Below are 23,227 nucleotides of genomic sequence, written 5' to 3'. Positions count from 1 at the left end.
GAAAACTAATTAAAGTACAGATTATGTAAGTGTTCTATCTAACCACTATATTTCACAAGAATAAGTAACCAGAAACCCTCTAAAAAGTGGTCATAGAGTAGTAATGGCGTAATTTCATATAAATCATGCATTAGTGAATATATAGCTTGTCCTTAATTTTGCCCTCAAATGACTTCGCATAATAAAGCTGCGCTCGGCCGAGTCACATAAAGCTTGCGGGGCTAATTTCCAATATAAGCTATAATATTACTCTTACTTGTAGTCACCGTGTATCTTATACTTTTAAACGAGCAATTCTTGTATATAAATATATATATAATCTGAATCTCGGAAACGGCTCCCAACGATTTTCATAAAATTTAGTATACAGGGGATTTCGGGGATGATAAAACGATCTAGCTACGATTTATTTTCAGAAAATGTTGTTTTATTCGTGTTTTCAATTATCAACTTTATCGATAATCAACTTTATGACTCTTCCCGACATCTATTGGCGAATATTAATACTATTTTTACTGCTTTAAAGACACAACATGATGGCGTTATAAAAAAAAATATGCCGAGCAAAGCTCGGTCATCATCTAGTGATTGAACTAAACACGCAACGATACGTCATTTGCTGCTGTACTTTAAAAGTAGTGTAACTTTTTCTTTTTATTGCTTAGCTGAGCGGACGAGCTCACGGCCCATTTGGTGTTAAGGAGTTACCGGAACATCTAAAAAGTTAATGCTGGCATCCACCTCAAGGCATGAGTTCTAAAATCTACGTATTTACAGTACCACGGCTGCCCCACTGCCGGCATTACCTACTGTTTCACGGCAGAAATAGGCAAGGTGGTAGTGGTACCTACCCGTGCGAACTCATAAGAAGGTCTTTTTTGTTGCTTAGATGGGTGGACGAGCTCACAGCGCACCTGGTGTTATTTGGTTACTGGAGCCCATAGACATCTACAACGTAAATGCGCCACCCACCTTGAGATATAAGTTCTAAGATCTCAGTATAGTTACAACGGCTGCCCCACCCTTCAAACCGAAACGCAATACTACCTCACGGCAAAAATAACGGGTGGTGGTACCTACCCGCGCGGACTCACAAGAGGCCTTACCACCAGTAATTACGCAAATTAGAATTTTGTGTGTTTGATTTTTATTACACGATGTTATTCCTTCACCGTGGAAGTCAATCGTGAACATTTGTCAAATACGTATTTCATTAGACAAATTGGTACCCACCTGCGGGATGCGAACACCGTTGCATCGCTAGATACGAATGCAAAATATGTCTTACCCTTTAGGCCTTGACGACTTCATACTTACCACCAGTATACCTAAATATTAGAGCACAAAGATCCTTCGAAGAACGAATATTACACCCGATCAATCACTACAATCAATCAGAAATGTATGTCGAGTGCTGCTTCATTGCAATCTGTGCATATTGTTTCAAATTGATTTATGCTCAGCTTAAAGAAATTCACGTGCACTCGTGATCGATTCCTCGTGAGATATTGTAAATGTATTAAATTGGCCTCCAATTGTAAAATGATAAGCGGCAATCATTCAAATTAAATTGTTTTTTAGTAAATCCTTGCCCTGTGATAGCTACCCTGCTCGTTTTGATGGGTAAAATTATTGTGGATTGCGAAGTGTAATGCATTAATGGCCATGTCTTATCATTATCATCAGCTTGCGGGGGTTAACTTTTGGGTATAGACCTCTTCGTAATTTCGTCATTATGACCGGTTCCACGCTGCCGACATTTAGCTGATTCTCAGACCATGTACATCTCGACGAACCACATATATTTAATAACCCGATTGGGACGAATTGAAGGACTATTGGTTAGATTCAGATTCATTTCAAGTTGATACGAATTCCCTAGGAAAAACGTTTGAACGGTCGTACAGGCAGGCTTATAGATACAAGTGTATGAGTTTTCCGATTGCCATGTAGCAATGATTGTAATGGCGATAATGCAGGTTAGGGTAAGCTGGAAACTGATCGTCCGCAGTAGGAAGCCGGGTGATGGTAGACCGTGTTACCCCGTCTGCTCCGGGGGAAAATGTCGCGCGGCGCCACCAAGGCGGGCTTTCGGACCGCTGACCGAGGGAACCGGTAGTCGTGTCGCCGGCGGCCGCCGGTCCGGCGTCTGTGGGACGGCGGGATGGATATAATATGCTCTGCGTCAACCCTGTCCCGCCGTATCAATAGGCCCGACTGGGCTCCGGCCCGGTCTGGGGTAGGGCGCTGGCTGTGACCGGCAAGAATTTTTAGTGATGTTCAACTCCCATATACTCCACCTGCCGCACGGGTGGGGATCCGGCGATATTTTCATGTGGAAAAAAAAGCTGGAAACTGATGAAGACAGTGGGTAAGAGGACGACGGAGAAACAAGTCAGGAAAAAACTAGTAAGAACGGGTACTTTGTAGTGGGTAACTAACCGTGGAATTACGAAGAATTCAGCATAGAATTAAGTAAACTACTGCAGTCTGTATTTTATCTGGTCTGGTATAAGCGTAATTTACACAAGTTATTCAAGACAATATAGTAGGGAAAAAAATTATCGTAAAAATGCTCTGTTTATTCCTTTTGAAGTTCGGAACCCTAAAACATATCCCATAGGTTATACTGTGAAACTACATATAAAGTAAGTTAAAAGAACACACTGCGTAATTCTTGTCCGAACGCTTGCACTCAGTTGCACTGCGAACTGTAACTAAATGAAGCTAGACAGGCTTCTCCGTTAGAGAAACCGCTTGACGGACTGTGCCAAAATCAGGCAGGCCAATTAATACCTAAGCATGTTTTGAACTCTGCTCGAAGCTGTCTAGTATCAATTATAACTAAACATGTATTGCAGAAACAATTTAAATCGGCTTCGTCGAACAAGGTTTTTGACGATTTTCTTCTCCCTTTCTCATGCGAGATCTGGTATGGAACTTAGATGGCGACTGTGGTGAATGTTGACGTCACCATCAAAAATGTCTCTCTCTATCTAGTATGAAGTTACAACGCCTACGACTTTCTTATTTCTTAACCTATTTTTAATTTCATTTTGATATAAATGAATGAATGCTTGTGATTAATGATTAATCAGAGCTGGCGTGATTATCTAAATTTTATATAACTATATCTACTTGTAATATCGCTTTAATTCACTAAATATAAAGATATTATCTATGTTTAAAAATTAATTAATAAATAATTTGAATATTACTGGTTAGCCCCTTTTCGATCTGTAAAAAACAATAAAGGAGTATTCCAATTAGTGTGTTATTGTATGAGTTATGAAAGCAAAAATGCATCGAGACTCGTTACATTGTATGATATGTAAACATTAACTCATTCCAATATAACTTAGTCTTCATTAAATAAATTGAAACACTAAGCATTCTATTTTCGACTTATTCAATGGCAGTCACTATAAAATTTTCCTTAAAAATATCGTCTACTGTAGGTACAATGTGCAAAAAGTATTCATAGGTATAAATATAAACTAGACGCGTTCCGAAACTATCGGTGAATGGCACTTGTAAATAGATTTCACTTTCTATCCTTGCCATTTTACCTTGGCTAGTATTATGTACAGTTTATATAACAAAAAACCGTTTGTGTGATTGTGTACAACATTAAGAAAGGTGTGGTGGGTACGAGAATAACAATTCTAATTAAAAGACATCCATTACGTGTTAATTCAACAAATGAACTCAAAATTCCGAAACACGAGCACGTATCGTGCCACTTATTTGATTTTTTTTCTGAGCCCATACAAGTGCCTCTATGGGCTCATTATGTTTGCCTTCAATCAATAATGATAGTTTCCGTGCCAGTTCAATTCCAATATTACGCAGTAAATTATTAATGGCTGTATGCGGTGTTTTTTTTTAAATTCAAATCTGTGTCTTAATTATTTTTTTATATATTTCAAGACATTGGACCAATGATTGTTTTTTATCGCTAAAATGGGAGGACGAGCCCATTTTTTTTTATTAACTAAAATTTACGGAGTATACCTTTTTATGGTATTTTTATACGAGCTCAGGGCCCATCTCGTATAAAGAGATTACTGGGGCCCATAGACATCACAACGTGAATACCGCCATCTAGTATGAAACAGGTAGTTGGCGTCTCAATAATATTGTATAACGTCTGTCCGAACCGGAAAATCAGAACCCACGACTACTTCGCTACAGAAATGAGCGAGATGGTACCTAACCGTGCGGGATAATCAACCACGGAAACAGAAAAAGTAGTTATTACTATTTTAGGCCTAAATCAACACTTGATTGATTACTGACTACACAAATAATCAAAATTAAAATCGAATTTCAGCCTGGAAACGATTTTATTTATAACAATTGACTAGGTAGTTCACTATCTAACCATGCTAATATTAGCGATCCGTGCAAATGGAGATGTCGATGAAATGTCAAAGACCCTGCTAACGTGCTAACATTAGAACTGACATCTACTAGCTACATAGCCATTCCGACCGAACAGGATACTTCAACCCTCCTGCGGTTTTATCATGGCATGGGAAATTCCTAAAATACTAGGAATTTCCAAGGACAGATACAGCCATTTGATAATTATAAAAAAACATTGTACAAATATTATAATTATTAATGGTTTGCTTTCTTTCTAAAAAGAAACTATATTTAATAAAGAAAAATTTTAAACATAAAAGTAAAAAACCAAACAGCTTTTTTTCTAAATGCCGACAAAAATACCGGATCGAAATAATAAATTTATTTTTGTGTAAAATTATTCCGAATGCTACTTCATATTGATCTAATTTACTTTACTAGAGGTCCCGCAGTAGTCGAATCGACTATAAATAATTGGAATTGTAAGTTTGTACACTATTATGATTGTATTTTATACTTCTATAATCACAAATTTCGCCAAGACTACACTATAAAAAATATTAACAAAGACAAACAATATATTATTATAATCTCAATTTGACAACAGACATCAAGAACAAAAGTTTGACAATAAATAGTATGCATGCGTGTGTGCGTCAAATACATGGTATGTAGTGTGTGTAATGTTTTCTTTATTGATTTAATGTATCTTTTATGCATTATTTAAAAAAAATATTAGCATTATGCACTTCTTCTCTATATTCTCTATTAGTGTGGAAAATTTCATACTCCTCCGTCCGCGTAATTTTCATAAAAAGGGATACAAAGTTTTTGCTTCACGTATTAATATATAGATATCCATTCGTTTTGTCACGTGCTAAAACAATTCACTAAAATTTCATGCTTGTGGACATCTAATCACTTATCGATAATTCGATAAAGCGATAATGCAGATTCGGAACCGATAAAACCACAGTGAACGGAATTGTGATAATGTAACACATACATAATACAATAAAAATTACGTTGCAAAAATTGTACATTTTTAACGCTAAATCGCTAACCCATACGTATCAAAACGTAAACTAAGGTCATACTAATAAATTTTACAAATGTTTTAGTAACATATTTCAGAATACTATTTTATCAGATGGTTTATCGAGCTCACAGCGAAACTCGCTTAAAGCAGCCGATAGACATCAGCCCATCTCAATGTGAGTGCCGCCATCCACCTTCAGACTCGAGATCTATTAGCATCGCTTAATACGAGTAGGTACACCTCCGACGTCTTCGACGAAGTAAAATTTATTTGGTCCAAAATAAAATCAATTTATTTATTTAGTTGTCAACATATTACTTTTTCAGTAGAAGTAAAAATTCAATAAATAATACATGTTATCACATGTTCTAATGCATGTACATGCAGCATGACAACGTGTCGAAATTTATATTTGTAACGTAACACATTTCATAAACAATTTACATGTAATTTCAGTGAAGTTTGTGTAACAATATTTAAAGCGAATGTACATAGTACTATGTTGTACATATTTTATCTATCTTCTTCTACTTATTTTTAATATTTACCGACTATGTACTATTACAAAACCGCACCTAAAGAGGGCCACAGTACAATTTACACAGTAAAGTTTTCCCATCACAGTATGTTATGGTTAATGGAGCAGTTATTAGGGAGCTCACTTATCAAGTGCTTCCATTAAATATATCTTTTTATGCCAAATTTAATATAATTAAAACCGCGAACCATCTCTAGTAGGTTTATTAATAAAGTATTTTGCAAAATTCCCCATTTCCGCAATCACGTAATGCTGTAATCTTTTTTAGTGGAAAGACGTCAACCACTTATCTGTGGTCTTGTTTATTGAATCACATACTCAAATAACAGAAGCATATCGGTAAATACTTAAGTACATCTGTCTTTTAGCCCATAAGTGTCCGCCTCATCATCCTTACAACCCATGTAGACTTATAAAACGCCCCACAACCAGATAAATACTTGATGTTTCAGAAAACCTTACAGAAAATTAAAATAAAACCTGCATAACAGGGATAACCTACACGTAGAAAAGGACTCGCAACTTCTATATGGTTCACTTTTTACTAACAGCAGTTAACATGTCCTTTGTTAAAAAATACACTAACCTTTGTGGAAAAATCAGTAATACCAATAGAAAAATCAGTGATAGCTTATTTAAATTAATCCAGTGACTGGGGATGATCGATTTCGCTAGCGTTAATATATGGACCACGTTGCTTACACGTGTACAATTATTCGTAAATTTGTATCTATACCAGCGACATTAGACCATCTTAGATTAATCGTGATTGTGCTCGCCCGTCTAAAGACAAGGTCTAAAATAGCCGGAACGATTTTACGAAAAATGCAAGTTGGAAACCCATTCCACCACCACTAAATTTAAGTAGGAAAATAAGCTGAGAAGACTAGTATTTATGTTTACTGTAGCACCTACATATACTACTACTATATGCTGATGACAGGAAGTAGGATGTTAGAGGTGGCTGAGGTGGCATCCCCATATCTACTGACTGTTGTCGCTTAAGGCCATTTAGACAACGCCGAGGATTCTTAAGTCTAAAAAGCTTTGCCTAAAGAAATTCACGTATACAGGTACGTCAAGAGCACGCAGGCGGGTCCATACAAAACCGTGACCATCACAAGTGACTGGATTAACGTCAAAATTCTACTATTCTTAGTTACAATGCTTCAAAATTTAACAAGCCTTTGCGTATAAATATACACAATAACTTGAGTTTTTGTAGCATTTTGATAAAATTAAATTATGTAATGCTTCGAAGAGCACGTCCGAAAGCCTTAGTTTTTTTTTACTGGTTACCTACCTATTTTTATGTGTACAGTGAGATGATTGACGTAGGTAAGATTACTAACAAAAACATGATTAAAGAAATAAATTATCGGTCGTGTACGCATTACATAGGTAGATAAGCGTAGGTATGTTAAAGAATCTCGGAGTGCGTGTTTTTTTTTATTATTTTTTTATTGCTTAGATGGTTGGACGAGCTCACAGCCCACCTGGTGTTAAGTGGTTACTAGAGCCCATAGACATCTACAACGTAAAGGCGCCACCCACCTTGAGATATAAGTTGTAAGGTCTCAGCATAGTTACAACGGCTGCCCCACCCTTCAAAACGAAACGCATTACTGCTTCACGGCAGAAATAGGTAGGGCTGTGGTACCTACCCGCGCGGACTCATAACAGGTCCTCCCACCAGTAAGACGTGTTAAACTATTCAGCTGTACTATCCCAATTTATACATTGCGCCTATCTTCTAGATTTCATCGACAACAAAGAGATAATTTTTTATAGAGTAAATCTTATTGCTCGGTAGGCTGACGATCTCAATATTGTGGTTCGAACTTGTATATATGGAAGCTTATCTTGAAATTATCGTAGACGATAAATGAAATAATACGGGTACGGTTTTTGCAATTCTGGTGCAGAATTATCAGAGGTTAGGTGGTGAGTAATAGGATATACCTTAATACATTTGAAATTAAACAATTATTTTGGCTTTCATTGCGGGGGTCGAACCTCATGCAAGTTTTCGCGACTAGGGGGCGCGTGGGGTATGAGGGTTTTAAGGGTTTGTAGATGTTGGGAGCAGACTGTGGGTACAAAGATATTTTAGGTCTCTACCCAATAAATGACTCTCCTTGCACTGTCTCACCTGATATCCGATCCGATGCGGTTAGAACCGTAGGGGTAGGGATAGGGGAGTTCTCGCGGTCAACCCTACGAGACATACGCCCTGCGATACACCACCAACCGGGTTGCTCTTCCACAGCATGTCCAGCGACGACGACGACCGCGGAACTTGGATACATACTATAGATCCTTGTATTTCAATTTGTGGTTTCTATATTACAGGGAAGCACAGTTTGTAACCAGAACACTATGCGTGATATCTCTCCGATATATTAATAATAATAAAATATTATTCGCATAATATTGAAACAAAATATATTTCCACAGTACGGCGTAAAAAGGACGACTTTCATTAATAGAAACCTTTTGTTCTCTGTTAGGTATATTGATCACGTTCTGATTGTACACGTGCATGTGCTTAAACTGCCACTGTTGCTGCAAGCATTCGTCAGATCAATGTAAACATTTCTAGGTGCATGTACGTTGTATATTATCGCAATTGAAAACGGTAATGGCTTTGTTTAGGGCCTCGTTGTATCGAAAATGATTATCATAATCTGTATGTGCTTATACAAATTGTTTGATTGATCAGCTTGACTTGATGACTTTGAATTAAGTGGATAATACACGTACATAGATGTGTTAAAAAAAGCAAACATAATAACTTCTCAGAATTCTTAGCTACGAGTAAATTGTAATGTGACTCCATCTTGTATGTACGACGCTTTACGAACGATTACGAGCTTATTGCGAATATATGTAGGTACATAGATTATGAAAATAAAACCTTTTTGTGTTTGAAAGAAGAACTCGCTTCCACTAGTCCGAATTTAAATACGAACTCTTTGTATAACTTTATAGTATTGGAACAATAATTTCAAAATAAAGAAAGAGAAACAATGAACAAATAATTAATTAAAGCGCTTATCTGATAAGACATTGAGATAGTTATTTCCTGTTAGGCGTTTTGCGATTACAAAACTGTGTAAATATCAAAACTGACTTCATTTATATACAAAACATATACTATTTAGCAGATACGGTTTTGTGACCCCGGCTGCCACGAGCTACTACTACTTTTATTACTTCCTCATCATCTGTCCGTAGCAGTAGTAGTAGTACGATATAGTTCTACCTAGTTTTCTACTCTTCTCCTGTTAGTACATTGTATCAGCGAACATAATATAATATTCTTCGCATATACCTAGTCAGGTCATAAATTCTGTCACATGTTTAATGTAAAATAATTGAATCAAGTTTATTCATTATGTAACCATTCATATACCAAAATGAACTTAACAAAACATAGATTCTTATGACACTAAAGTTTATTCAAAATGACCTCCGTGATTTTGAATACAGGCATCTGCGCGGCCAGTCGTCTATCGCAGCACGAACGTGGTCCATGTCAATATCGGCGGCTGCCTTAATCAAGGATGTCTTGAGTGACTCCAAATTGGGATGAGGCTTTGAGCACGCCTTTTCCTCCAAGTGTTGCCATATCTTGTAATCTAACGGATTCAAATCTGGACTGGAGGAGGGCCAGTCTTCGTGCCGGATGAAGTCGATTTCACGCGCCGCCAGCCAGTCTTGTGTGCTCTTTGCTCTATGAGCTGGCGCCGAATCTTGTTGGAATACCCAGTGCCTGTTATTGAACATGGTATGAGAAACAGGTTCCACAAGGTTCGTCAGGACTGTATTTTGATACACAACTGCATTCGTTTTTACACCTTTCTCACAAAAATGTACCTCTGTTAAGCCCTAATAAGAAACTCCCAACCATACCATGAGCGAGGATGGAAAATGACCTCGTTGGACACGCGGAATACGGTTGCTAGCTTCTTCACTACTGTGTGCGTACACCTTATCATTTTGTTTGTTGTAGCTCTCTTCTACGGTAAAAATTTTTTCATCCGAAAAAAGAATTTCCCGATATTTTTTTCCCGCGTACCGCTTCAACAAAGCGCGGCATCTCTTCAGTCTCAGGTCCATTAGACGAGCATTCAAACGATGTCCTGTTTTTCTTCGATATGCCCGAAGCCCTAAGTTTTCATTTAACACCCTTTTCACCGTGGTTCTGCTTAACCCCATCTGAAGGGTCAACAGTTTCTGCTTACGTTTGGGATTTCTTTGAATTCGCGCCTTCACAGCTTTTATCACTGCTGGAGTCCTAACAGACCGAGGGCGACCACTTCTTGAGCTGTCATCTACACTAGAGTCTTCATTGTATCGTTTGATAGTACGATAAACGAATCTTTTGGTTATTTTCAAAATTTTCAATATGTTAAAAAATTTAATAACGCAATAACTGCAACACGGTCTTCTTTAAGCGTCCACTCCATATTTAAAAATGAGTAAAATTCTAAAAGTATACATTATTATTTTCATGAACAATTCGAAATTCGAATTCAATAAACTTTTTTGTGGCCAGCATTCTAAAAGAAAAGTTTTTACTGTGTGACAATACTTATGACCTGACTAGTTACATGTATAGGTACATTTACGAGAATTGCAATACGAAAAGCTAAGCTACACACAGCTATATCACGTTTCTCACGATTTAGCGACGATTTTTTACAATTAAAGTGATCAGACTCAGGTTTTACTTAGTACAGACGCACAGTCTACATACACAATACTAAAATTATGGACAAACTTCAGCAAAATTTATTAGTGGTACTCAGTAATATTCCTAACACTAGAATACCTAATACAGCTATATCATCAGTAGTAGTACTGTTCGACGTCGCCCAAAGCATGTCATTACGGATCCTCCCGATCCATTAACGGTGCTTTTGGCACCACAAGCACCGGTCACCGTCTTCGTCGAACCCGTCGCTTGCGACGAAGGGCTCGACGAGCGAATTAACCCACAGACACAGCCCACTGAGTTTTTCGCCGGATCTTCTCAGTGGGTCGCGTTTCCGATCCGGTGGTAGATTCTGCGAAGCACTGCTCTTGCTAGGGTCAGTGTTAGCAACACTCCGGTTTGAGCCCCGTGAGCTCACCTACACACGTTAGGGCGAAGCTGAAATAGCCTCTCAAGGCTTATCAGCATAGGTAGGGAAAAAAAATTAGTACTGGCGGTAGGGCTTATTCACATGGACTGTTTCCACCATCGTGAATACTTCGGCTCTGAATCAGTCATACGTTCCAGTATGAAGGGTGGAAAGCCGTTATACAATGGAACTGAGACTTCGATCTCAAGTTTCAAATGAAATGGCAGTATTCACGTTGTGATAATATCAGCAGACCCCGGTAACTTTTTTACAAAGTGAGAGCCATGAGACTGTTCATCTATACTAATATTATAAAGCTGAAGTTTTTTGTTTGTTTGTTTGTTTGTTTGATTGAATGCGCTAGTCTCAGGAACTACTGGTTCAATTTGAGAAATTCTTTCAGTGTCAGATAGCTCATTTATTGAGGAATGTTACATAACATCACACCAATACAAGCGGAGCACCAATAAAGAATGTTTCCAAATCGTTTTTTTTTCCTTTTGAGAGCTTCCGCTGCGTGCGCTGCGGAAACGGTTAAAGTCCGCGACAGCATATTATGTCTATAGGTTGGCTCACTATAGCGTTTTTTATGCTTTGTTTTAAAATAAAGCATTATTTGTGAAGGTGTTTTTATGAAGATGATATTAAGCCCTATCCAAATAAATACGTTATTGATTACAAGTATTTGATTTTAAATAAGTTTCCCCTCACTTGATTTTAATGAGTATGTCGCTATGAGTATTTTAATGACTATGAGAAGATATCGCAGTTTTAAAATAACATCGCAGCAAAATAATGATCAAGCGCGTAATACTGATGTACAAGGCGCCGGTCGACCGGTACTCGGCGGCACAGAATAAGAAGAATAACAAGAAACACCCAAATCACTTCAAGATAGCCTTTGAAAATTATAGATTTTTCTGGATTTCTCCAGGATCCCATCATCTGATCTTGATGATTACAGGACCATTCGGGAAGTCACCCTTTCGAACAAAAAAAAGAAAAAGAATTATCAAAATCGGTTCAAGCATTCCCGAGAAATCAGTGAACATACATAGATAAAAAAATTGTGGTCGAATTGATACCTTCCTCTTTTGAAGTCGGTTAAAAATATTGATTTTGGTACATTAAATAAACCCTTAACGTTCTATTATTCAAAAATATTTTCACTTTCTACGTAAATGAAGAGGTGGGTAAAGTTTAGCGTTATGCCAAAGTAACTACATATTCCACGCGGACGAAGTCGCGGGCAAAAGCTAGTCCAATAATAAAAAATAATTCACAATACCAAACCAATTGTCTATGGCATTACATGAAGCCGGTTGGCATATTGAAACAACTGTGAACCCAATTGTCGATTTAAGGGGAATCCCTAGACATATAACTGAAAATTCAACAAGTGTTTTCGGAAACATAAATAAATCATATCATAAATGAAGAAAAATCAACGTGGCATAAGAAATTAATAATTTTCTAACATTTGTTTCAAAACTCGATTGATCGAATAGTTTATGTTTTCGAACCTATTTCGATAATGCCCACCGATAAGTAAAAATGTTAACAACCGTTTGTTATGAATATCGGAAAGTTTCAAAGATAGCATTTGTTTAGTTTGTGGCCCCTAAACCTCAATAGTGGAAATGAAAGATTACGATTATCAAAGTTTATGATGAAAAAATATCGCGACCTCATTGGCGATTTCGAACAAAAAACATTGTAAAAACCCGTGCAAATGTTTTGTTCAGTTTCGGTTTTCCTCATACTCTGCTTCAAGATAAATAAACATTTTCCTTGCAATTGTAACAAATAAAACATACATTACTTCGGTTCTTTACAATGATGATTCGTCGAGGCTGATGCCCTACTGTCTGCAACCCACCGTTTGCAAAAACACCTTTTGGCTAAAGCGCATATTTTACTTCTGTCAAATATCTCTGTTTTATCTGCTGCGTCTTGCTGAAACGTATATTGCATCTCTATTTAGACCTAGCTAATAAGACCATTAACACTAATAACAACATTAAAAAAGGTGAACTAATAGACAGATTTCCACTCGAAATTGCCGGAGGAAGTTACGCGTCTGGGCATGAGGATACGAGTTTCATACAAAAAAAATACGCAAACTTAGCAAATACTTAAAAAAAATTGCCATATTTTAATCAACGAAATTATTTTTGTCAAAAAACAAGTAAACAAAACAAAGAATAAACTCGGAAATCCTTATTCGTTTGTTTATGAATAATCAAAGGTAATAATAACATATGTAAGAAAAATCGTAACAATTATCTGGGTATTATAAATTTACTTATCGTAAAATGCTAAATTGTTGTGAGTCGTTGAATACTATAAAATTACGACAATTTCAATTCATAATAAAATCGTCTTACTGAGGAACAAGTAAGCATTGTAATTGTATAGCTTAATGATGATTATTCAGCAGAATGCCAGTCACACGGTACGTGCATGATGCCTCACACATTGACCCTGTGGTTTTTAAATTATATATGTTCAAGAACATTGAAGCCTGTTCAAGCACTAATATAAACATGTTTTATTCAAATCCAAATCCACTAAGTCAAGTGGACGCTGACGCAAAATTTGGCAAAGCGTTGCTATCTGAAAGCCTGTTTTATTTAGAACAAGTTTTAATAGTTACTTCAGTTTCTAATTGTAACTAGAAACTTAAGTTTAAGATACGAATTTTTGGGCTAAATTGAAACGAAGCGTGAAATTCCTTCTCTTATGTCTGTACATAATATGTTCCGCATTAAGAAAAAAAAAATTCAATTATAGATAGTAGAGTTTCGAATTTGCATAGCAACTAGGTATACCTACGTTTTATTCTCTCAATAAAATTAGCTTTGTGGACTATATTTCCTTTGCTTGTCTAATGGAACAAATATTTAAAAATCTTATTTCTTACAAATTTTAACCAAAATTAACTACATAATCTAAATCGTTATACATATTTTGTTTCATGTCAATACTATGTACCTGTCTAGTGCTTACGTAGTTAATTATATTAATTTAATTACTTCTTGGTTGCGAGTTACGATCAAGGTTCACTGTACATTGATTCATTAATAGTTTCATTATTTCTCTCAATTTACTGAATTAAATGATCATGTCAGATAAATTTGGTTCGGTGACGAGATTTAGAGAACAGGTGAATGACAGAAAAGATCGCAAATGTCAAAATGTCGGACAGGCCCAATAATTAAAAACGAAACTATACAAAATCTATATATTAATACGTGAAGCAAAAACTTTGTATCCCTTTTTACGAAAATTGCGCGGACGGAGGAGTATGAAATTTTCCACACTTATAGAGAATATAGAGAAGAAGTGCACAATGCTAATACTTTTTTTAAATAATGCATAAAAGGTACATTAAATCAGTAAATAAAACATTACACACACTACATACCATGTATTTGACGCACACACGCATGCATACTATTTATTGTCAAACTTTTGTTCTTGACGTCTGTTGTCAAATTGAGAATAGATTAAATATTTTTTTTAGTGTATTCTTGGCGAAATTTGTATAAAATACAACCACAATAGTGTACAAACTTACAATTCCAATTAATTATTGTCGAATTTCGACTACTGCGGGACCTCTAGTAAATATAGTTTAGTTGTAGTTTCCTGATGAATAATTTATTTATACATTTATATAACGATTTTACCCTAGTCTAATAAACATCATTGACCGTAATCAATTCAGGGATTGCTTCTTCTAAATATAGAATAAATGTAATCTTAAGATAGCGATTCAGGGCTTCTGCCGGTCTGAACGCTTACTGCTTAATCATTAAACTATTTGTGGAAACTTACTTGGCCATTAATTACTACTGATTGTTTACTTATATTTGAGGTGGCTGTAAGTTTTTCAACAAGGAAAAACATAATTTCACCTTTGACTGTCACTGCCGTAAATGACTTGATGGAATTTACCACCACAATCGCTTGGACTGGTGATAGGACCTCTTGTGAGTCCGCACGGGTAGGTACCACCACCCTGCCTATTTCTGCGGTGAAGCAGTAATGCGTTTCGGTTTGAAGGGCGGGGCAGCCGTTGTAACTATACCGATACCTTAGAACTTATATCTCAAGGTGGGTGGCGCATTTACTTTGTAGATGTCTGGGCTCCAGTAACCACTTAACACCAGGTGGGCTGTGAGCTCGTCCGCTCCTCTAAGGCATAAAAATATACATAAAAAAAACATGTCAAATAACCATAGTTCCGTTTAAAAAACTGGTATAGCCTGATTGCGGTTAGTGTTACCAGATCATGTTGACACAGAAAATTGACTGCTGAATAGATTTGTTGTTTGTCGACACAATGAAAAGTTCAGTTAACACTTAACGTTAAACATTCATTTATGATCGCTATCTTTTTTATTGCCTTTGTAGGCAGACGAGCATACGGCCCACCTGATGGTGAGTGGTTACCGTCGCCCGTGGACCTCAGCAATGCCAGGGGCAGAGCCAGGCCGCTGCCTACCAACCTGTCTACCTACCTGCCAGCTAGTGTTTTTTTTTTTTTTTTTTTTTTATTGCTTAGATGGGTGGACGAGCTCACAGCCCACCTGGTGTTAAGTGGTTACTGGAGCCCATAGACATCTACAACGTAAATGCGCCACCCACCTTGAGATATAAGTTCTAAGGTCTCAGTATAGTGACAACGGCTACCCCACCCTTCGAACCGAAACGCATTACTGCTTCACGGCGGAAATAGGCGGGGTGGTGGTACCTACCCGTGCGGACTCCCAAGAGGTCCTACCACCAGTTCAGAAAGTTTTGTTATATCTTATTTTGTCAGCTTGCTGCACGTTGCAAACTTTAAATTATAACGATAATATGTTTGCTTTTACCCCGTTAACACTAAATTTGTTACGATAGTCAGATTAATGATTCATTTGATATAACAGTAAAGTCGTTATTCGGTTGACAAATCTATATTGATTTCATTCGGAAAACAGCTTATGATATAAATTGACTTAGAAAAATATAAAACTACGTGTACTTGGATATTTTTGTCATACAGAACATGGAATACGGAAGCTAAATCCAGAATAGTTCGGTAAACCCGAACATCTGATAATCATCGATGCGTTCATCTGCAAAACAGCTTACAAAACACAAAATGTCATTTTTGAAAGGGCTTTGTTGCTTTTCTGTTTGAGGACCGGAATCCTGGATGATTTTGAATCAGTTTATTAACTCCAGAATTTAATATTATGTTTCTTTAAATAGACATATTTTACAGTAAATATTGGAAGCGAAGGATTTACAGAATTCAGTTCGAAAACACGTTGATGACGTGAGTACTAACGCGGGCGTAATGCATTGTTCTCGTGAGATTTCGGACACAACTCAGCAAAGCAATTTTTTTGTTTATATTCCAACATATCGGTATTTTAATCGATTTTATTGCGCCTTGAACTATGACGTTACCGACTCCGTGTCCTTCGACGTTTACGTCAATACGGTAACTAAACAATCGAATTAAATAATCAAAGATATAGATGCCGAAATTATGCAAAACAATCATAAAAGTTAACAGCTGAAAACGTTAGCAGTAAAGCTACAATAAAACGTGTCACAAACTGCTCTATTGTCATTCGGAAACCAGTTTAACGGGAAAGTACTTAACTAGTTGTACCTAGTCACCATTGACGTCAGCGTTTGATTTAATGTTATCTTGAAAGTACTTATGGTTTATGGTGCAGAAATCAGAAATTGCAAGGTACTTCTTGATGAAATTTAACGTATAAATCAGACTCAGATTATTTATACAAATCCGATTATTTTTGTGCAGACAAAAATACTATAATGTTTGAATTTAATATATACAAAAATCTATTTGCTTTCCTGTAATTCGCAAATACTTAACTATTTCCATGAATTATAAATTGACCGTAGTCGGTATTGAATTTCTTTGAACCGGACACTCCTGAGAAGCAAATATAACATAAGATATAAATACTTTGCTTAAAATAATAATAAAAAAGTACCGTAATAGAAATTAATAAATATAATTAAATTTCAAACATGATAAAATTACAAAAAAAAGGTGAACGGCTTGTACTTACATACGTAAAGATAATGATAAAAAGGTTATTTTTAATATTTTAAACATGATTATATAGATGGAAATGTGCCGAAGATTTTAATAGTTTGACCTTTTTTTGCATAATTACCAAATAAGATACATAGTTAATAAGATATATCTAGCACAGCGTTTAAATGACTAAAACTGAATTGTTAACGAAAAATTAGTATTACGTAAATGAATTATTGTTTTCTTCTAACCAAAATTAACAAAATACTCGTAATATCAAACAGGTCCTTGCTTATCACATATCCCAATCCTAATGTAACTTATAAATAAAAGTACCCATTACAAAATTGTCCGGTAAATTTAATTTTGATAAGTGTAATATTATTTTTAACAGCTACAATCTAGATTATAACAAGCAAATGCATGTATATTAAAAACAATCCGTTATTCATACGAAAATCTTCAATCTCCATTTGCCTGATTTACGATAGATAGCAAAGTCTAGATATTAAATTTAGCAAACGGTCGTATTAATAATGCTAACTGTAATATTGTTTTTTTTTTCTATCTATGCTGATAGCCTTGAGAGGCTATTTCAGCTTCACCCGAAATTGTGTAGGTGAGCTCACGGTGCCCAAACCGGACTGTTGCTAACACTGATCCTAGCAAGAGCAGTGCTTCGCAGAATCTACCACCGGATCGGAAACGCGACCCACTGAGAAGATCCGGCGAGAAACTCAGTGGGCTGTGTCTATGGGTTAATTCGCTCGTCGAGCCCTTCGTCGCAAGCGACGGGTTCGACGAGGACGGTGACTGGTGCTTGTGGTGCCTAAAAGCACCATTAATGGATCGGGAGGATCCGTAATGACGTGCTTTGGGCGACGTCGACTGTTTACCATTCGGTCTACAGGATCGGGTATGTAGTTTTCAGCCGCCACGATAAGAGAGGGTTCTCATGTCGTGCCGCCTTCTCAAAGTGGCGCAATAATATTTATGTGATTGTAATGACGTCAGCAACGCGAACGTGGTGACCGTTAACGGTCGCTTTATCAACACGTTTGACCGCAAGATGCTGTTATCGTAATAGTTACTAAAATTCAAGCATTCATAAACTATACATAACATTGCGAAAATTTCGTTCTAAAAGCCTTAAATAAATGTAAATCGAGGAATTATTAATTTATATTTTACTCAAGTCTTCGTCGAAATTCGTTTAAAAATATACAAAGTCACAGTTCGAAATCTGTCCTGATTTGTCCCTGTAATATATATGTCAGTGGATATCCATCGGAACGATGTCACGGCCAGACCTTCACAAACTCGGAATGTATGCACAGCCGTATATTTTATTTTATTCATTGCTCGGGACAAGGTGAACCCACGTTTTTGTTTTAAATACTTAACACATTTTTTTCAGTTTTCACGTTATTTCAAGCGATTTATCGTACGGTGAGCAAAGATAGATGGTTTGTTACTAACTTAAAACATCAACACTAATTTATAGAATGAGATAGAACGGTCCAATTTTCACCTACAAACAATTTGTATTAAAATCCAGCACGTAGCCTAGAAATACACAAATAATATATTTTAGATAAAACGAATAGAAAAATAAACACAATATTTTCTAAATGTACTTCTGATCAATCGTTCCATCAGCTACAAATTGGCTTGATAATTGATGCATTATTAATTAACTTCTAATTATCTATTTTTGTACGTCACTAATGTAACTGACCACATCATTATTCATTAACTTTTTTTGTTTTTGATGTTTCTGTTTATATATTTGGTCGTTCGAGAAGCCAAAACTACCCGATTCATTTTGATAAATCATTTTGGTTTTTAGAATTCATATTAAGACATATTTACACATTTACATAAGTATATATTTTTCACCCTTTGCGAGCAAGAGCCGTAACGTTAAATCTACATTGTTCACAACCCAGATAAGGTAATATGGGGGCTCCATTTCAAGTATTTACGGTAAATTAAAGCTTGTTAACCGTAGGATTCATTTCGAATTCCACAAATTCGTTTAGATTGCATACTAATTGCCCCTACATATAAGGAGCAACTATGCAATCGTTTGAACCGGTACTCATTCCAGATAATACATTAATGTACGTGCATTTTATAAAGTAATTATAATTAAAATCCCATTAACTGAACATTGACGACATTCTTAAGAGTTCAATCTGAGAATTTTAGAAACAATGTAAATTTAATAATAGTATATTATAATAAACATTCCTTAAGAATATGATTCAGAACACCAATCATAGTCGATGTTTTACACTAAATATACCTGGCTATCCACCTTAATGACTATTAAAACATCTAAGTAAGACTACGAAGACTATGTATATTTCAGTGACTGAAAATAAGTAGATACTTAGTAGTTATTCAATTAGGGGCTTAATATGGTTTTTTATAGGATAAATGCGTAAACTAATCAATATAAAAGGATTAGAGTCGACATTGTGCAATAGAGTATTCTAGATATACTAATAGAATGTCTGATGTTTATATCGAAGACAGTTCGCAGCGGTGCATGATACAATTACAAAAATGGAACATTTATTTATTTAATCGACATATAAAATAAAGTTGTCGTGGCCTAAACTGTAAGACGCCAGGTGCATTCGTATCGATTGTGCCAATGTTCGAATCTCGCGGGCGGATACCAATTTTTTTAATGAAATACGTACATGACACACGTTCACGAATGATACATAGACATATGTATAAACGATAATTATTTTTATCGTCTAACAAAAAGTAAGAGTTGTACATATTGCTTGAATTAGTATATTCAATTGAATTGAATTTATTTTATGTATGTATTTTCTTTAATAATGTATTATATGTGTAATAGTACACCGCTGATACATACCTGCTGTATCTTTATCTTTTCCAGAATTTCTGTTAATTAAACGGTTGTCCGGAAGAAATCGCTTTTAGCGATAAGACCGCCTATTTTACACATGTATCTGCTTGTTGACTGTTTTCTAATGTTAATTGTGTTTTGGTGTGCAATAAAGTATGTTCTCTCTCTCTCTCTCTCTCTCTAATTGTTTATGAAAGTAAAACAAAAAAAAAGTCGTCAATATGATTTCGACATTGATTTTTTCCGTATAAGCCATGCTTTAATTTAATTTTGTCATTTCAGGTACAGATGTGTGTCCTATGAAATCAGTGGTGCGTCGTATCGGTCAACAACTTTTTACGGCGCTCAGCACTAAAGGACTCGCTGTACTTGTCAACCACGGCATTGCCGATGAAAAGGTATTACAACAAATACCTATAAAAGTTAAAGTTGGAACAGACAAGGGCAATGCAAAAGTTTTTATATGAATCAGCACGTCCTGAGGACATGATTTACAAAAATATCTTCTTCTTATCGCTCGCAGATCTATATAATATAGGTATATTAATATTTGGGCTAAGGCAAATAACTGCCCAACACTTGGACCGTTAGGAACTTTTGTGACAATGTCGAGATTTAGTACTCAAACCTCATATTGCTCGAAAGGTCGATTATGCACATATAATAAAATAAATACTAAACGCGAGATAATCACATAATATAAAATGAATAGTTTATATATTTGTCTTTCTACGTAGACACATCAGAACATGGCCCATTTCAGAATTGGGAGCTACCGTCGCTCATGGACTTCAGCAGTGTCAGGGTTTTATTATTTAACTAGCTGTACCTGTCCCCTTCGCTGGGCATTTAAAATTAACATTATTATTTCTCACCCCCACAAAGATTCTCATTATTAACGCCCCCACCACTGGTGTAAGGGAGTCCAACACTCATATAAATATTAGCCTATTCATTAAGTACATGTATTTTCTACTTGGATACCAAGTTTCAAGTCAATCGGATGCATGGTTCAGTAATTATAACGGAACATCTGTAAAAAACACTATAGATTTATATATTATTTAATATAGAAGTACATTAAAACATTGACATTTTCATTACAGCTGAAATCAGTCTATGGAGACCTCGACAATTTCTGTGCACTTCCCGAGGGCTGTCAAGCGCAATATCTTCGTAACCCTGTCAGCAACCATGGCTATGTTCGTCCTGGCATGGACCAGTTCGACAATACTAAAACGGTAATTTAGGTCTAACTTTATCTCTTTTTTTGCGTTATGTAGACAAACGCATGGCCACCTTTTTTAATACGCTTTCATTAGCTTCAGACGTATGTATGTTAATATGTATGTTTGTAACGGAATCTTTGAACACGATTTTGACCCCCTTCAAAACATCGGATTAACTAGAAATTTGGCATACTTATTAAGGACCGATGACAAAATTATTAAAATTTATTTTCAATTTTTTATTAAGCTTATGACTTGTGAACGAGACAACGACCACCTGATGTTTGGTGGTTAGCAGACCACATAGACAGAACAACGTGAATGGGGCCACCCACTCACTCAACAGTTGTTTGGGGAAACTGCTGTTGCAACCTCCAAACCATGTCTGCTTCGTAGTAGAAAAACCCACTGATATGAATTTATGCCATAACACCAGGGATGACGCTAATATATTCCAATTCATAATGCGGATAGTTAACCTGACACACCAATCCGGGCGTAGTTGAAATAACGTAAGCCAAGGATTAGGTACGAAAAATATAATTACAACTTACTAATAATACTTTCCGCGGACACATCAGTGGTGTTAACGTTTGTGACGTGATTAGGGATTGGAAATATTGTTTGCTAGCTAATTCTATGTAATTGTATAATGTATTAACGGCCGTCTGGTGTAGTGGTAGTGACATGGTCACTACACCAGGGGGTCGCGGGTTCGAATCCCGCCAAAGGAGGATATTTGTATGATAAATATAAAATGTCTTTTCCAGGGTTATGGATGTATATTAAATATATGTATCTGTATAATAAAAATCTTACATTTATTTCCGTCATCTGGTACCTGTAACACAAGTTCTTTACGAACTTAGCACGGGACCATTTAACGTGGCGTGATTGTTAGTAAATATTTATTATTTATTTATTATAATATCTGCATCTTTACACGGTATTTACATAATGTTTCAGGAGCTGCGTCATTCGTTCAACATCACGACCCTGAATGCCGCATCGATGCCGGCACAAGAGGAAGTTCCCGAATTTACGAAGCACGCCGTACCTCTTGCCCAAGACCTGACGAAACTGTCGCGCGTGCTACTGCAAGCTCTCGCTTATGCTCTCGGTACGTGAACGCACAATACAATCCAGACTCTTGAAGTAGAGGACTTGCTATACAATGCTAAAATAAGATGACAGCAATTTTAAAACTAACCTTGATTGTACTTTTTATTATTCACGTTGTAAGACAGTCAGAGAAGCTCGAAACCGAAAAGATTAATCATAAGATTCTCAGAATTAACAATGCTTGTAATCAGAAAACATTGGTAAAATTGGATTGATTTTGTATAAAAACCTGCATAGATGCTCGAATAAAAACATTATTATGTATTTATTATTATTATAATTATATATATATTCTAAATTACAGGAGTACCTCCAGGCACCTTCTTGGACTGTCACTCGGGTATGATGCAGGGCGATGGGCGTAATCCTTCGATCATGCGTCTGTTGTACTACCCGCCTGTCCCACCTGAAGACGAGGGTCCTTGCTGCCAAAGTGATGTGGTACATTACACACGCTGTGGCGCTCATGCCGATTACGGAACCTTCACGCTGATCGCACAGGATTCTGAAGGCGGACTCGAGGTAAAAGGAATTTAAGCCATACGTAAACTACTTGCAAACTTACCAAATACATACATTAAGATTTTTATCTCTACAACGCTTATCTTAAAGACTTCTTTCGTTTGGGTTGATTAAGGCTAAACACCCGTTATTTGTATAAAAACAAATGAGTCCACAACGTAATAATACAGTTACACGAAAAGTCGGTCGCTTGGAAAGTGCGTCATAAATGTCAACAGAGCACTCACGTCGCGTCGGTCCATCCCGTCACGAGATAAGAAACAAATGTGTGGTCGTTATAATATTGTATTTTAGAAATAAAACTAATCTACCCTCAAACT

The 23,227-nt window shown here is 36.3% G+C and overlaps 2 protein-coding genes across 2 annotated transcripts in view; one reads left to right on the top strand and one right to left on the bottom strand.

Annotated features, from left to right (window-relative positions):
- LOC119629658 (uncharacterized) overlaps positions 1 to 23,227 on the bottom strand; it is a 378,532-nt gene that overhangs the window by 39,808 nt on the left and 315,497 nt on the right. The window lies entirely within an intron of this gene.
- FNSI (flavone synthase I) overlaps positions 1 to 23,227 on the top strand; it is a 34,621-nt gene that overhangs the window by 9,336 nt on the left and 2,058 nt on the right. Inside the window, 4 exon segments of the mRNA NM_001170998.1 lie at positions 20,317 to 20,432; positions 21,141 to 21,275; positions 22,230 to 22,383; positions 22,690 to 22,907. Of these exon segments, the coding sequence (NP_001164469.1) occupies positions 20,317 to 20,432; positions 21,141 to 21,275; positions 22,230 to 22,383; positions 22,690 to 22,907 (623 nt within the window).

This window comes from Bombyx mori, chromosome 15 (assembly GCF_030269925.1).
Source record: "Bombyx mori chromosome 15, ASM3026992v2".
Lineage (NCBI taxonomy): Eukaryota > Metazoa > Arthropoda > Insecta > Lepidoptera > Bombycidae > Bombyx > Bombyx mori.
Note: the sequence above shows the minus strand (reverse complement) of the source record. Positions and strands in the feature narration are given on the sequence as shown.